General features: G+C 40.7%; 1 protein-coding gene across 6 annotated transcripts in view; it reads left to right on the top strand.

The window, feature by feature from the left end:
- Window positions 1–16,156, top strand: part of rc3h2 (ring finger and CCCH-type domains 2) — a 90,649-nt gene extending 74,493 nt beyond the window's left edge. For 5 of the 6 annotated variants that reach the window (XM_068012546.1, XM_068012550.1, XM_068012545.1 and 2 more), the window contains one exon: window positions 1,457–5,700. In XM_068012546.1, the coding sequence (XP_067868647.1) occupies window positions 1,457–1,658 (202 nt within the window). In that variant the 3' untranslated portion in view covers window positions 1,659–5,700. Of the gene's footprint in view, window positions 1–1,456; window positions 5,701–12,589 lie in introns of those variants that run through there. The other variant, XM_068012552.1, reaches the window with a different exon arrangement.
- Window positions 16,157–17,626: the final 1,470 nt, after the last annotated feature.

Below are 17,626 nucleotides of genomic sequence, written 5' to 3'. Positions count from 1 at the left end.
AAGGCTGTTGGACAGGAAAAGGGCAAAATTCAATGAGGTAAGAAGGGATCTGGCCTAAATTACCTGGGCAGAAAAGTTAGCAAACCAGTCACTGATCAGTAGTGTAAAATCTTAAAATACCAGAGTGGAGAGGTGATAAAGGAGATTAAAAAAAACTGAAAAGGAATAAGAAGAAAAGTTGGCATCTAATAATATAAAAGGAAACCGTAAGGTTGTTTAAATATATAAAAAGTAAAAATAATGAGCGAGCATAGAACTGTTTAGGAATAAAAGAAAAAGTGTAATTATGGAGAATTAAATATGGGAGTATTATGAACTATTTTGTGTCAATTTTTACAAATGATGGTGGAATTGAGAATGTCAGTGAACCAGTGGAGGATATGGATCCGTTATTTGAGATAATGGTAGAAAAAGGTATGGTTCTGAAAAGATTAGTACTATTCAGCATCGAGTGAAAGTTCTACCACTGAGCCAAGGCTGACACCTAATGCTGAATGGAACAAATTTCTAATGATTTATTTGGCTGAAGCAGTGTTCAGTATTTAATACTTTTACCTTTTAATTTAAACTGTCATTTATCCGTCTTGCTCATGTGGTAACAGGGGCCAATACATTTAAATCCTATCTGTAAATGTTTTGTTTAATCTCCATATTTTGTGAATTCAATACCTACTGGAGTTTATTTATCCAAAAAAAAGTTTATATTAACATACCCATAAATGGCTGGCTCTGGCAGACTATGTTGATTCAAGGAGAGACAAGTACAGTAGTGACCCTTACTGGAAAAGATTCAACAGCAGAATCCATACAGGGTGCAGCAGTACACAATTCCACTTTAGCATAGTTCTGTTCTAGGAAGGGAAGTCTGATGTCAGAGCAAGCTGTATTCATGTTTTTCCTATCCCGCCTCTTCCAATCAAAAGATTCTTAGGATTCTGCTGATAGCAATTTAATTATGGCAGCAGAGCTGTTCTAGTAGGCAATATTAAGAATTCATAGAAAACCATTTGGGCAGTACTTTTGATGATGCAGATACATATCTTATTTCTGTAGAAAATATGAATTATGGATGATAATTCTATGAAAAGAGTTTGACTGAAGTGCTGTGCCATCAAGTGGTGGGGCACTGGTTTAAATTAGTGGCCCTCCATAAGTGTACTCCCAGTCTCAGTTAGGGCATTTGTGGAAAGTAGTGTATAGAGGGAATACTTCTACAGAGGAAGGTGAAACTTGCAAGTTGAGCAGCTTTAATCCACTTCTTAACACCCAGTTTGCAGATCAGCATTAGCAAAGGCCCAGTTAGGGTCACTTGTCTGTCAGGGGTAGAATGGGTGCCCTGTATAGAGACATTAAATCAGGGAATTGGAGAAAATACAGAATAACTTAATGAAAGACGTTGATGGAAACCAGTTTGATTGTCTTAACTAGCTATTTCCTGTATTTCCCTTTCTGTCAGAGAGGAACAGAAGATGATACCTATAACTTCTGGCTTTAACCAGCCCATCACAGCCTCAGTTGGCTTCATCACCTCCCCGACTGTGACTGCTTCCTTCAGCATCAATAATTTGGTCCTGAAAACATCTGCAGTCAGGTTGTCAGAAGATAAGAAAGACATGAAACCTGCAACTAATGGAGAAGCTCTAGTCAATGGGAGCTGAAGGGTTTTGTGCTTACACAAACATCCAAAAGCAATTAATTTTGCTTTCTATATTATATGATATAATATATATATAACACATGAGTTTGTATATATGTGTGTGTGTATATTATATTATGTATTTTTTAAAAGAACAATATGGGGGCATCAAATTCCTGTGGACTTTTTTGATACTACGAAAGCCCTCCTGCATTAACCATTTTGACAAATAAAATTAACTTCAGTCAGATAACTAATTCAAATTCCACTGAACCTTGGAATTTGGACATCATTCTACTTAATGCTTTAAAGTAGCCTTTTATGAGTCTGTTGTGAGCCGGTGTAGTAACAGCCATTCTTATTCACAATGGCTAATGTAGAACGTAAACAACTCAGTTGTTGACCAGCAGGGCCTTGCAGCAACACACCTGGTGAAAGCTAACTATGACTTTACCTCCTCTTCTATTTCTTTTATATATTTTTGTGTACAATTCACAAAGTTGTAAGAAGATAATAGCTTGGAAACCTGTACTTTCAAGCTGTTATGTTAAGATTTAGTTTCATGGCATTGTTGCACTTTTATAGGAAACTTGTTTTGTTAAACGGTGGAAGGAGCATACTTTTCACTTTAAAAAAAATGCATAATTAATGTTTCAAAATACAGTTTCCAACAGGTATGACTATGATAACATAAGATTGAAAAATTGAGAAATATCCCTAGATAAGTGTTTAAACAAATGTATAAAGCAAATGTTAAATGGGGTGGGATCATGGAAACATTGGAGCATTGTCACTTATTTTCTGCCAAGTTGTGCCTCAGAAAGGAGATGAAAGTATCCTGCAAGATTGACCACTGACTAAACACTTGTTTTAATGTGGCATATAAACAGAAAATGGCGGAAATAATCAAGTCAGGCAGCATCTGGGGAGAAAGATACCAATAGCTTTTCAGGTTCATGACGTTTCACATTAACTCTGTTTCTCTCTCCACAGATGCTACCTGACCTGTTTAGTATTTCCAGCATTTTCAGTTTATTTTTTAAGACTTCCAGAGTCCACAGTGTTTTGCCTTTGGTTAATGTGACAAGATACTTTCACTTCCTTTGTTCTAATGATAACAGGTTAAGCAGCAACTGCATAAAATTAATTCTTCTGAATTTAATTTAGAGGCATTTCTGTCCGTCTCAGTGCTCCTGGGATAGAAATTTTAACTTGCTATGTCCTGGTATTGGTTGATGTGTAGCATCAGGGAGCTCGGCATCACTACCTACATTACTGAACTTGAACAGGTAGTAATGAACATAGTGGCCGGATACAGAATAGTAAGAAAGGGAATCTCACCCACTGCCTTCTACCCCAAAAACACACCAAAGACAAAAATTGCAATTAGTTCCATTTTGTAACATCTACATCAAAAAACCTTGTCTCATCCTTGGCTTTTTGTATGTTCTTGTAAAGATTTTCATTATAGAGTTTAACAAAAAGTACATAAGATTTTCTGCAATGACAATAACCTTTTTGTTAGTCACTGCTAAATTACACTAAAATGCTATCCTAATTGGTTTACATAAAAGACTGAAAGATTTTTTGTATCAATCATAGTTGTGTTTAAAATACTTGGATATTGTGATATTTTTCATCTTTTTGGAAAGAAAAAATTTCTTTCTCTTTCCTGCCATGACATTTGCTGTATGTGTGTTTGTGTACACAGAGCGAAAACTGTATTTTGGAACTCCTGCATTGTGTGGTGTTTGCACTGAATGATAAACCAGTTCCACTGGTCTCTTTTCTGCCCTTTCTAGTCTAAGAACTTCTAATGGCTTTTCTGTACTTGCTTCATAATGGATGAACATTATATGTTGCAGTAAGAGCGCAAAAGTACTGTAATAAATTTATGAACAATCCAAAATCACACTTCACGGTCCAGTTTAAAACAGCCATCTGCAATTTGATCAAACTTGAAAGTAAATGACAAGAATATCAGTAGTTTTATTTGAATAAAACACTATTGGTAATAATCATGGTAATGCATTTTACTTAATCCAAGGCATAATTTATCTTTGCCATTGCAGATATGTTCAGTGGATTCTGGGAGACTGGTAGATTTATTATATAATAGCTGGACATTGACAGTAAAAGTATTTAAAATTTGTTTACAAAAATATGCTGTTGTGAGACTTAAGTTGAGGATATTATGTTTGATTTAACTATGTGTAACCTTTCTTTTCACACTTTTACAACCACATCTGAGAAATTGAGGGGAAAGCAGGAAAGCTTTCTGGCTGTCCTTCATTCTCTAACAACTAATTGTAGATGAAATTTCTGAGCTAGTCCTTTGAGAATTAAAAACTAGATTTTGTTTACCTAGTTAAGACCAGCAGAGGAGTGACAACAGCATCTGTTTATAAAAATTGAATTCAAAGTTTAACTATCTTAGCCTTCATTATTTTATACAAATCTGTTGATTTCCTGGCTAGTATTCACCTTGTTAATTTTATAATGAGTGTTTTGGATCAAACCATTGCAAATTAAATAATAGATCTGTGTGTTTCTGTTCTGTAGGTTTGCCATTTGCTATTAGCCTAGATTTAACAGCACCCTCCAGTCTCAATCTTTACTGTCCTATTGTTTTGATTTTACATTTTGGGTTTTTATGTTTTGATGACTTCTGTGAAGTTGATTGTTCTGAAAATCGTACTGGGATATTTTAAACCAAGCACGACTTTCACCAGGTAGCTGCAAAGGAGGTGTTCTGCTGGTAAACAACTTCTGCAAGATCATGTTATTGGTCGTCTGAGTTGTTCAAGTGATACACAATACCACAACAAAGTGTCAGAATTTTTAACAGTTTTGTGCACTTCCCTGAGGGTTGAACATTTTTTTTCCTGGAGGATATTTGCACAGTGATGAGACAGTTTGCTGCTTGATGTTTATACTTGCATTAGGCAGTATCATGAAATCTCTTCCTATTTATAATAGGATTTATATAGGTTTTTGTAATGAAGGAGTGATATTGTACATTTAAATTTTTGTGGGCCTCCTACTCAGTATCATATACCGAAGCTTATAGTTACTGGGATCTATGCACCTATTGTAGTCTGAAGTTATCAGTCTTTGTGTGTTTACATGGTCTTTCGTCCATGTCTCTGGACATGTGCACATTAAAATGTAAAAAAAAATCTGGATACTGGCATGACAGTCAATAGTATGCAGTCTAATGCTAAACTGACTGAAGACCATTTTACAAACTCTTCTATTGCAGTAATTTAAGTTTCAACCAAAGCTGCTCTTAACAATATAGATTGAGTAAACCAAAACATGCACCAAAGCTTTAGGCAGGTGGTGTAAGTGATTAAAATAAGTAGCATAGGAACAATATTTAATGTAAATTTTTATGTAAAAGTACATAATGTTTTCAAGTGGTGTGCTGTAGTTTCCATCTAAAATTTCCAGTTTTAGTTCAGCTGTCCAGTTGCATTATTAATAAATGAGAAGACCTTAAAGGTCTCCATAATTCAAATAATCAGTAATCACCAGAGTTGCACACAGTACTGATTATTGCTTATGAATGTGTTAATTATAAATGGCTGTTGCTATGTTGCTGTAATAGATGAATGCCTAATTGAGCACATCTATCTATTTTTCATGAATCATAACATTTAATTCAGTGTCTGGGGCTTTCTTGCTGCCAACACCGCAGGCAGGCGTAGGTATTCAAAAATATGGGTCAAGCTCATAATCACTGACAGACTTTAAAATACAGGAACACGGGTTGATGAAATTTGTATTCTTATCCTTGCATGAGACATATTGGTCCACATCCTGTAGTGCAAAAATGATCAAGCTTTGGATCAAAATCATCAGACTGGAATATAGAATATTTCAAAATAAACTCTACATCGGGTCCTGCTGCAGTACTTATTCTCTGCCACTGTGGGGTCTCAGTGAATTGTATATAGTTGCTTTCTCCCTCTAGTGGTAGAAAATGGGTCCTATTGAATAAATTTACACAGACACAGCAACAGGCCCCATCAACTATCCAATTTCTTTTGGAAGTAAATCACCCCCCCCCCCCCCCCCCCCCCGAAAGAAAAAAAAACTACTATATACTTTTAGGGATCTATTTATTAATGCCTGAATCCAGGAAAGTACAAACAGATAACTTTAAGTATATTAATCTTAAGGACTTTTCATATGCTACTTGAATATGACCAAGATATGACAGGAGCCCAGAAGTATCTGAATAGCTCTCCGAAAATAGATTGCAGCCCTCAGGGAAATAACCGCCCTCTGTGCTACAAAACTACAAATAACATCTTCAGTGCTTTCTGAGGGTGAATATATATTACATAAATTAATCTTGTGTATGTACCTTTTTATTTTAAAATTGCATTCTTTAAAAAAACTTGGTTGTGCTCTGCTGAAGGGGGATTGGGGAAACTGGTTGCTTTTTTACAACTGATGCACGTAACTATGGTAACGTATCATAATTTTTGAGAATCAGCCAGCATTCATTTTTTTTTAGATATTTAAATGGAATCCACTCCTGTGCAGTTACACTGCTGCATGGGCCCAAGATGCATTACTTCAGAATTTAGTCACTTGCACATATCCCACAAACCCATCCAGTGAAGGCCTTGGTTAATCAAAGGCATGGAAATGCATGCAGTTTCTTAGCTGGGCAACAGAAAAGTACATTATACTGTAGTTGTGATACAACACACGTGGTTCATATTTGTACTACACATGCCCACTGTTCAGACATTTGAAGCATTGTGGTTAGCTTGCAGCATTCGCTGTCTGCATTTACGCCGTTTTGCATATTCTTTTCCCTGGAAGTTATGAAAACATTTTCTTGCTGCAAAACTAAAATCTTTAGAAAAATTGCTTAGCTGGAAAAGTTGGGAAAAGAGGCCTGTTTTGTCAATTGTACAACAGATTGTGGAGCTCAAGTGTGAATATTTTACGTCTGTATTAGACATTTTCTTTGCAAATCTATTGTTCGATTGAAATGTAAATGAAATTAAAGATGGTACACATCCGTCATGTATAAAGGAGGCACCATCAATAAGATGGATTTAATGGTCATTTTTACTACACCTACTTGGCTTATATTTAAAATGTATAATTTTTTTTAAAGTGCTCTGTTAATTAAATAGGGAATAAATTATATTCCATTTGTTAATTTCAATTTGACTTCCAAATTGTTGGTAATCTGTTACCTTTTTTTGTTTTAGGAGTAGGATGAAATATGAATGCGAGGCCACTTAGGTCTGTAATGGATTAGTTTTGTGATACTGACTAGCAAAAGGTTGAATTCTCTGTGTACAAAACCTTGTTTGCTGTAGCACCAAGTTGAAGAGCTAATAGCTTGGGCTGTACACTAGAATGAGTATCATGAATTTCGGTGTTTGAAAGATGATTGGGACAGTTTGCAGTACTTGAAATGTATTTGCATGCATAACAATAAAGTTATTTGTCAATTAAAGTTTTTCCTCATTGCTGTTCCTTCCTACAGACACAAACATTTTGTGAAAAGGGCTTTGACAGTTTAACTTGGTTGGGGGTGGAGTATGTGTAAATGTGTGTGGAATATATTGAAACATTATTCAAGATGTTAGACAATGGTCAACTGCAACAGTCCAGTTCATTTAAATGAAATATTTTCTATCCAAATATAAACTTACCTCATTTTGTCATTTAAATGTTGAATATAGTTTATTTTAAAATATCAAGTAGCAGCCATTTTAGGTGGCTATCTAACAACTGCTGTTGACTTGTTCTGAATGCATCGATAACCGTATATAATGGCTGTGCAGAGTAATAAAGCAATAACAATTCAGTGGTTCAAGAGTCATAAAGTTCAAGTTGTTTATACATGTTGCTTGAACTAACTGCTTTTAATTAATTTCTGTAATTTTTATCTTGTGTTTAAGTAATTCCAAACCAACTTGGATCCAAATGGGTTACATTACTGGGAAAGGGAGTACAGTGAAACCTGTAAATTATGGATACCTTGGAGACTGGCATCAAGGTGTCATTTTGTAGGTGTCTTTATTTTCAAAATGGTCATCATATATACTGTATTAAGAAAGAAATTCAGTAGAATGAGGAGTTCTTTCCCAACATCCATAGTGGCAGAGAAACCACACTATCGAAGGGAAGGTCGTGTCTTACTCCCTCAAAAAATTCAATTAAGATAGTAACAAGGAGGATTGATGACAGTGGTGCGGTGGATGTTGTCTACATGGATTTTAGTAAGGCATTTCACAAGGTCCCACATGACAGACTGGTCAGAAAAGTAAAAGCCCATGGGATAAAAGAGAATGTGGCGACTTGGATCCAAAATTATCACAGTGACCGGAAACAAAGGGTAATGGTCGACAGATGACTTTACGAATGGAAAGCCGTTTCCAGTGGCGTTTCACAGGGTTCAGTGTTGGGTCCCTTGCTGTTTGTGGTACATATTAATGATTTGGACTTAAATGTGGGAGGCATGATTCGGAAATTTGCAGATGACTCAAAAATTGGCTTTGTAGTTGATAGTGAAGAGGACAGCTGTAGACTCCAGAATGATATCAATGGTTTGGTTGAGTGGGCGGAAAAGTGGCAAATGGAATTCAATCCAGAGAAGTGTGAGGTAATGCATTTGGAGAGGACAAACAAATCAAGGGAATACACAATAAGTGGGAGGATATTGAGAGGGGTAAAGGAAGTGAGACACTTTGGAGCATGTCCACAGGTCCCTTCTGTGGTGAAGAAGGCATATGGACTGCTTTCCTTTATTGGCTGAGGTATAGAATACAAAAGCAGGGAAGTAATGCTGGAACTGTATAAAACACCAATTAGGCCACAGCTGGAATATTGCGTACAGTTCTGGTCACCACATTATAGGAGTGACATAATTGCTCTGGAGAGAGTACTGAGGAGATTTACAAGAATGTTGCCATGGCTTGAAAATAGCAGCTATGAAGAAAGATTGGATAGACTAGGATAAAAGCAAAATACTGCAAATGCTGGATATCTGAAACACAAACAAGAAATGCTGGAAATTCTCAGCAGGTCTGGCAGCATCTGTGGAGAGAGAAGCAGAGGTACCGTTTCAGGTCAGTGACCCTTCATCAGAAGAGTTCTGCTCTTCTCTCCGGGATTTTCGTTTGTCTCTTTTACCTTGTTCACCTTCATTGCTTTCTATTTCTCCCCTGGTGTTTGATAAAGTGTCTACCAAAACTGTTTTCACAGCCACATCTCCTTCCTCAGTGACTGTCTCCGGCTCCGACTTATTCCACGTGGATTCCAACTGAAGTTTCATCTTTCATGTTTTGAATCCACCCAGGATTACAGGTATCTCCGAGAAATACAATGTACCTCGGACTGCTGTTCTCACCGCATCCTGAGATCCACACTCAGTGCTATGCGCCACCACATATACACAGTGGACCTCTCTCTCCAGCAGCACCGCCACACCTTATCTCAAAGCCATTCTACTCTGCAGTTTCATTTCATCCTTTGTCTTATCCGACGCATTAACAAAAAACTTTTTTTTTTCCTTTCAGGTGTTAAGGAACGCAAACTCCAGCAGCTGATGGGGACTAATGCCCCTCCAGATCCTTCTTCCCTTTCACTTCCTTCTGACCCCCACCCCTTCTGATCTGACCCCTTGCCGTGTATTCACTATACCTTCTGACCTTCTCTCTGACACTGAACGTTCTGTACTCAGCAAAGGACTCCGTTTTATCCCCTTACGCCCCCACCTCAATGAATTTTGCACTCGGCATGACGTTGAGCTCTTCTTCCGTAGCCTCTGCCTCTGAGCTCACTTCTTTGACCAGGAGCCCTCCCCCCGACCAGCAGACCCATTCATCCGCCTCCAGCATTCTCCCTCTACCTGGACCCCTCTCTCTGGCCTCTTACCCATTCTTGATTTTTTCAGTGAAAACTTTCGGCGATACATCGGCCATCTCAATTTCTTTGTCCCCCTCACTCACTGTAACCTGTCCCCCTCTGCACTCCGTTCTCTCAGGTCTAACCCCGACATTGCAGATTTGATGACAGACAAGGGTGTTGCTGTTGTAGTCTGGCATACCGACCTCTACCTTGCAGAGGCTTAGCGCCAACTCTCAGACACTTCTTCCTACTTCCCCTTGGACCATGACCCCACCACTGAACATCAATCGACTGTCCACAGGATTGTCACTGACCTCCTCTGGAGATCCTCCCTCTACAGCTTCCAACCTCATAGTCCCGCAACCCCGGACAGCCGGTTTCTACCTCCTCCCCAAAATCCACAAACAGGACTGTCCCGGCAGACTGATCGTTTCAGCCTGTTCCTGCCCCACAACTTATTTCTTCCTATTTTGACTTTCTTTTCTTCCCTGGTCCAGTCTCTTCCCACCAACATCCGTGACTCTTCTGACGCCCTGTGTCATTTTGACAATTTCCAGTTTCCTGGCCCCAACCGTCTCCTCTTCACTATGGACATCCAATCTCTCTACACCTCCGTCCCCCACCAGGACAGTTTGAGGGCTCTCTGCTTCTTCCTTGAACAGAGGCCCAACCAGTCCCCATCCACCACCACCCTCCTCCACCTGGCTGAACTTGTTCTCACATTGAGCAACTTCTCCTCAAACTCCACTCACTTTCTTCAAGTAATAGGTGTTGCTATGGGTACCCGCATGGGTCCTAGTTATGCCTGTCTTTTTGTGGGATACGTCAAACATTCCTTGTTCCGATCCTACTCTGGCCCCCTTCCCCAACTCTTTTTCCCGCCCAGAACTGGAAAACTTTATCAACTTTGCTTCTAATTTCCACCCTTCTCTCACCTTTACATGATCCATCTCCAACACTTCCCTTCCCTTCCTTGACCTCTTTGTCTCCATCTCTCGGGATAGGCTGTCTACTGATATTCATTATAAGCCCACTGACTCCCACAGCTACCTCGACTACACTTCTTCACACCCTGCCTCCTGTAAGGACTCCATTCCATTCTCCCAGTTTCTCCATCTCCGACGCATCTGCTCGGATGATGCTACCTTCCATGTCAGCGCATCTGATGTGTCTTCCTTTTTCCTCAATCAAGGATTCCCCCCCCCCCCCCCCCCCCCCCAAACTGTGGGTTGACAGGGCCCTCAACCGTGTCCGGCCCATTTCCCGCACTTCTACCCCTTCCCCTCCCTCCCAGAACCGCGACAGGGTTCCCCTTGTCCTCACTTTCTACCCCACAGCCTCCACATCCAAAGGATCATCCTCCGCCATTTCCGTCACCTCCAGCGTGATGCCACCACCAAATGCATCTTCCCTTCCCTTCCCCTGTCAGCATTCCGAAGGGACCGTTCCTCCACAACACCCTGGTCCACTCCATTACCCCCACCACCTCATCCCCTTCCCATGGCACCTTCCCCTGCAATCGCAGGAAGTGTGATACCTGCCCATTTACCTCCTCTCTCCTCACTATCCAAGGCCCCAAACTTTCCTTTCAGGTGAAGCAGCGATTTACTTGTACTTCTTTCAATGTAGTATACTGTATTCGCTGCTCACAATGTGGTCTCCTCTACATTGGTGAGACCAAACGCAGACTGGGTGACCGCTTTGCGGAACACCTCCACTCAGTCCGAAAGCATAACCCCGAGCTTCTGGTTGCTTGCCACTTCGACACTCCCCTCTGCTCTCATGTTCGCATCTCTGTCCTGGGATTGCTGCAGTGTTCCAGTGAACATCAACGCAAGCTCGAGGAACAGCACCTCATTTACCGATTAGGCATGCTACAGCCTGTCGGACTGAACATTGAGTTCAATAATTTCAGAGCATGACGGGGCTCCCCCTTTTTCTTTTTATTTTTATTTTTAGTTATTCTTTTTCTTTTTTCTTTTTTATGAGTTTATTTTATTTTAGTTTGTTTCCACTGTGCTTGCCCACTTTTTTTTTCATGTTTGTGCTTGGGGCCAGGCTGCACAGTTTTCTGTCCATTAATACCCTCTCTGTACTAATGCTTTGTCTTTCAGCACACCATTAACATACTGTTTGCCCTTGCTCCATGACCTTCTGGTCAGTTATTCTCTGTGACTTTGTCCTGTCAACACCTCTTTTGTTACCTCTTGCCCCATCCCCGCTTTACTTGCTTAAAACCTTTTACACTTCTAATATCTGCTAGTTCTGATGAAGGGTCACTGAATTGAAATGTTAACTCTGCTTCTCTCTCCACAGATGCTGCCAGGTCTGCTGAGTATTTCCAGCATTTCTTGTTTGTGTTTGGATAGGCTAGGGTTGTTTTCCTTAGAACAGAGGAGGCTGAGGGGTGACTTAATTGAGGTGAACAAAATTATGAGGGGCCTAGATAGAGTAGACAGGAAGGACCTGTTTGCCCGAGCAGAGAGGTCAATTATCAGGGGCACAGATTTACGGTGATTGATAGAAGAATTAGAGGGAATGTGAGGAAAAATTTATTCACCCAGAGGGTGATGGGTGTCTAGAATTCCCTGCCTGGCTCGGTGGTAGAAGCAGAAACCCTCAACTCATTTAAAAGGTACCTGGACCTGCACCTGAAGTGCTGTACCCTGCAAGGCTATAGACCAGGTGCTAGAAGGTGGGATTAGAATGGGCGGCTAGTTTTTTCAGCCCAGGCAGACACAATGGGCTGAATGGCCTCTTTCTGTGCCGTAAATTTCCTATGGTTCTACCCCTGGTTTAAAGCCATGCAAGTATTCAATCCCAGAGATAGAGCAGTTTGTTGGCTACTATGGGTGTTGAGTAAAAAGCTCCCTATTCCTCACAATTTCTTTCACAAGCCCCATTGCCACTTTGCACTGATGTATGTCCTCTCAGTAATAAAAATGAATTTGGCGCACTGAAAGCTGTTCACTGTCCATAGTTTGCGAGTGGCCGTAGTTTGAGTGCCTCTTGTATATTTTGCTGTGCAAGTTTTTTGGATCTCAATAAGTGTCCTATTTTTTGCAGGTGTCTGATTTTGGGAGTGTTTGTTTAGACAGGTTGCACAGTATATGGATAAATACAAGTGGACCCACATCAGAGACGCCATCTATGGGTCAGCTATGACCACCTATGGCAAATGCGTGAAGCGGAATGCAGACTGGTTTCAATCTCACTTTGAAGAGCTGGAACCTGTCATAGCCGCTAAGCACATTGCACTGCTGAACTACAAGAAAGCCTCCAGCGAATTAACATCTGTAGCACTTAAAACAGCCAGGCACTGCGCAAAGAACTACTGGCAACACCTATGCAGTCATATTCAGCTGGCCTCAGACCCCGGAAACATCAGAGGAATGTATGATGGCATTAAGAGAGCTTTTGGGCCAACCCCATCAAGAAGATCGCCCCCCTCAAATCTAAATCGGGACACGATCACTGACCAACGCAAGCAAATGGACCGCTGGGTTGAGCACTACCTAGAACTGTACTCCAGGGAGAATGTTGTCACTGAGACCGCCCTCAATGCAGCCCAGCCTCTTCCAGTCATGGATGAGCTGGACGTACAGCCAATAAAATCGGAACTCCGTAATGCCATTGATTCTCTAGCCAGCAGTAAAGCCCCTGGGAAGGACGGCATTACCCCTGAAATAATTAAGAGTGCTAAGCCTGCTATACTCTCAGCACTCTATGAACTGCTTTGCCTGTGCTGGAATGAGGGAGCAGTACCACAGGACATGCGCGATGCCAAAATCATCACCCTCTATAAAAACAAAGGTGACCGCGGTGACTGCAACAACTACCGTGGAATCTCCCTGCTCAGCATAGTGGAGAAAGTCTTTGCTCGAGTCACTTTAAACAGGCTCCAGAAGCTGGCCGATTGTGTATACCCTGAGGCACAGTGTGGCTTTCGAGCAGAGAGATCGACCATTGACATGCTGTTCTCCCTTCGCCAGATACAGGAGAAATGCCGCGAACAACAGATGCCCCTCTACATTGCTTTCATTGATCCCACCAAAGCCTTTGACCTCGTCAGCAGACGTGGTCTCTTCAGACTACTAGAAAAGATCGGATGTCCACCAAAGCTACTAAGTATCATCACCTCATTCCATGACAATATGAAAGGCACAATTCAGCATAGTGGTGCCTCATCACACCCCTTCCCTATCCTGAGTGGCGTGAAACAGGGCTGTGTTCTCGCACCTACAGTGTTTGGGATTTTCTTCTCCCTCCTGCTCTCACATGCGTCCAAGTCTTCAGAAGAAGGAATTTTCCTCCACACATGATAAGATGGCAGGTTGTTCAACCTTGCCCGTCTAAGAGCGAAGACCAAAGTACGGAAAGTCCTCATCAGGGAACTTCTCTTTGCTGACGATGCTGCATTAACAGCTCACACTGAAGAGTGTCTGCAGAATCTCATCGACAGGTTTGCGTCTGCCTGCAATGAATTTGGCCTAACCATCAGCCTCAAGAAAACGAACATCATGGGACAGGACGTCAGAAATGCTCCATCCATCAATATCGGCGACCACGCTCTGGAAGTGGTTCAAGAGTTCACCTAGGCTCAACTATCACCAGTAACCTGTCTCTTGATGTAGAAATCAATAAGCGCATGGGAAAGGCTTCCACTGCTATGTCCAGACTGGCCAAGAGAGTGTGAGAAAATGGCGCACTGACACTGAACACAAAAATCCGCGTGTATCAAGCCTGTGTCCTCAGTACCTTGCTCTACGGCAGCGAGGCCTGGACAACGTATGTCAGCCAACAGCGACATCTCAATTCATTCCATCTTCGCTGCCTCTGGAGAATCCTTGGCATCAGGTGGCAGGACCGTATCTCCAACACAGAAGTGCTCGAGGCGGCCAACATCCCCAGCTTGTACACCCTACTGAGTCAGCGGCGCTTGAGGTGGCTTGGCCATGTGAGCCGCATGGAAGATGGTAGGATCCCCAAGGACACATTGTACAGCGAGCTCGCCACTGGTATCAGACCCACCAGCCGCCATTGTCTCCGCTTTTAAAGACGTCTGCAAACGCGACATGAAGTCCTGTGACATTGATCACAAGTCGTGGGAGTCAGCTGCCAGCGATCGCCAGAGCTGGCGGGCAGCCATAAAGGCGGGGCTAAAGTGTGGCGAGTCGAAGAGACTTAGCAGTTGGCAGGAAAAAAGACAGAAGTGCAAGGGGAGAGCCAACTGCGGAACAGCCCTGACAACCAATTTTATCTGCAGCACCTGTGGAAGAGTCTGTCACTCTAGAATTGGCCTTTATAGCCACTCCAGGCGCTGCTGCACAAACCACTGACCACCTCCAGGAGCTTACCCATTGTCTCCCAAGACAAGGAGGCCAAAGAAGAAGAAGAAGGTTATGATTGAGAGAGTTTTTTTCACTGATTTTTTGAAATTAAATTACTCAAAAAGGCAGGAAATATACCTTCTGCTTGAGTTAGTTATGCTAATCCATGATCAGCAGGTGTAATTATAATCAGTAGTTTGGCACCATGTTTTCACGTGACTTGACCAGGGGGTCAGAACTCTGTATAAGAAATTAATATGCAAAACGGACATGACCGAAAATAATGATGGAAATTGCAATTAGAAAAAAATCTACTTGAAATAAGTGATTGTCCAATAGTGTGTGCTATATACAAAGTGATCTTTTGTAACATTGTTCTGGTGAGTCAGATGTTTTATAACAGTGGAAGTATTGGAAGTTTTAATTTGTTCTTCAGTGAACTGTCATTTTTATTGATGTGTGATTATAAAAGAAGAATTTTAACCAAAGTAGGAAGAACAATGTGAAGTTCCTTCTGCTGATAGGTTTTTATATAGCTTTTATACCTGAGTTTTCTCTTGCAGTCTGGATATCTTGTACAATGACTTAGCAACCTTATGACTGACACTTTATTGGTAGGGCCATGAGTGTTGAGGGGAAGGAAATGGAAGTATGCTCCAATATTACTACAATGTAAATAAATGTGTTCATGAGGAAATTGGGCAATCTTTTGATATGCACGTAAAACAAATTCACATTCTTTGGCTCTAATTACCAAATATCAGCCACAGGGGAAAAAATTAGAGATTTTTAAAAAGCAGTTGGATGCTGGGATTGGTGGGGCAAGCTTTGAGGGACCAGTAACCTTTTTTGGCCTTGTCATGTGTTTCTAAGTCATGGCATTTTCATTTTGGTGCATTGGACAAAATTTGATTGATTGGTCTCTGATATTTCAGACCGAAGAACCCATTTCTTCAGTAAGTCATTCACTTCGAAAGAGATCAATCCCTCCTAGATTATCCATATATTATTAGGCCCTCTCTGAATGTATATTGAATATGTCATTTCATTTTTTTTTCTAATCCTACATTATCTTATACACAAGCCTGTAAACAGCTACCCTTCCACTCAAATATCAGTCACTTAATTTAATAATCTCATCACTTTAATGCTGTCCATTTCACCTTGCAATGTATCTAAAATGACTGGAAAAAATTTAGTTCTTTATACGTATAGCAGATTGTATCGTGAATGTGAAGTTGTATCTAGTAGTTGCATGCTTGATTGACTTGTTTTTTTTCGACTTTTTGTTCTTCTATAACTGTGATACACACCTGTTACATTTATTTTGCTTATGACAGCAATATACAATATAAGATTTGTGTTGAAAAGGTCTCCAACATACTTTACCATTGGAATTCTGTTTTAATTAGTCCAAACTGAGGAAAAACCATCTGTTCCTCAATACCATCTCTTTGTTTGATAATTGTTAAAGTTACAGGTCTAGTGAATGTGGTTTGTGATATTGCGCAGTACGTATCCTCTCATGCATTGCAGTCAGGGGCCACTCATGAAAAAATCATAAATTGGGAAAAGCCTAAATGTAAATTAAATTAACCCTGTGTAAAGAATGAAGGGAGAAATATTTGATTTAAAACAAAAGTTCTCTCATAGCTAGCATCCTCAAAGCTGCTATGCTTCAAAAATTCACAGTTCTACTCTATTACTAATTTGTTTGTTGAACAGTTATAAACCTATACTGAGAATATACTTCAGTTTTCCATCACAATAAATGAAGTCTGACTCCAATACAAAATTATAAACTAGAAATAGGAATGAATTGATTCACGTATTCTAAAATTAAATGATTTCCTGTGGTATTGCTGCAGGACAGAAAAGATTTACGAGAATGGTCCAAAGATGAGACTTCAGTTATGTGGACAGATTGGGAAAGGTGGGACTATTCTCCTTAGAGAAGGGAAGGTTGAGAGGAGATTTGATAAAGGTGTTCAAAATGATGAAGGGTCTGGACAGTGTAGATAGGGAGAAACTGTTTCCGTTGGTGGAAGGGTAAAGAGGCAGAGGACACATCTAAAAGTAATTGGCAAAAGAACCAGAGGCGACCTGAGGAAAAGCTTTTTATGCAGTGAGTGGTGGGAATCTGGAATGCACTGCCTCAGTGTGGTGGACTAGGATTCAATCATGGCTTTCAAAAGGGAATTGGATAATTATCTGGAGGGAAAAATTGCAGGGCTATGGGGAAAAGGCAGGGAATGGGACTAGCTGAGTTGCTCTTACAGAGAACTAGCACAGACATGATCGGCTGAATAGCCTGTGCTGTAATTATTCTATGATTCTATATATTGTATACATAAGACAGACAAAATGTGCATAAGATGCACATACCTTTCTAGGTAGATACTAGTAGCTATCCCAGGATATTGCTTGTGGGTCGTCTAAGCCTGTACTGGCATTACCATGGTCTTGCTGCGGCCTAAGTATGACACCCCAGCAATGTTAAGAGAACTTACTGAAGAATATCACATGACTTAATCAGTTAGAAATTATGATGTACCTTAATGATACTGAATGGTACAGGCCTTGCTGATACAATCGAGTAACTTCAATAATCCTGTACTTCAGCAGTGGAGCTACAACCCTGCACAGCTGGTTTTTCCTCGGTTTAGACTACAAAGATATGAAACTTAAAAACAGAGAATTTTAGCATGTATGCTTATTTCTAAGGAACCAAATTGAAAATGAAAGGGGTTTTACATGAACAGCACCCATCAGG

Source organism: Heterodontus francisci, chromosome 32, assembly GCF_036365525.1.
Source record: "Heterodontus francisci isolate sHetFra1 chromosome 32, sHetFra1.hap1, whole genome shotgun sequence".
NCBI classification, from domain to species: Eukaryota; Metazoa; Chordata; class Chondrichthyes; order Heterodontiformes; family Heterodontidae; genus Heterodontus; species Heterodontus francisci.
Note: the sequence above shows the minus strand (reverse complement) of the source record. Positions and strands in the feature narration are given on the sequence as shown.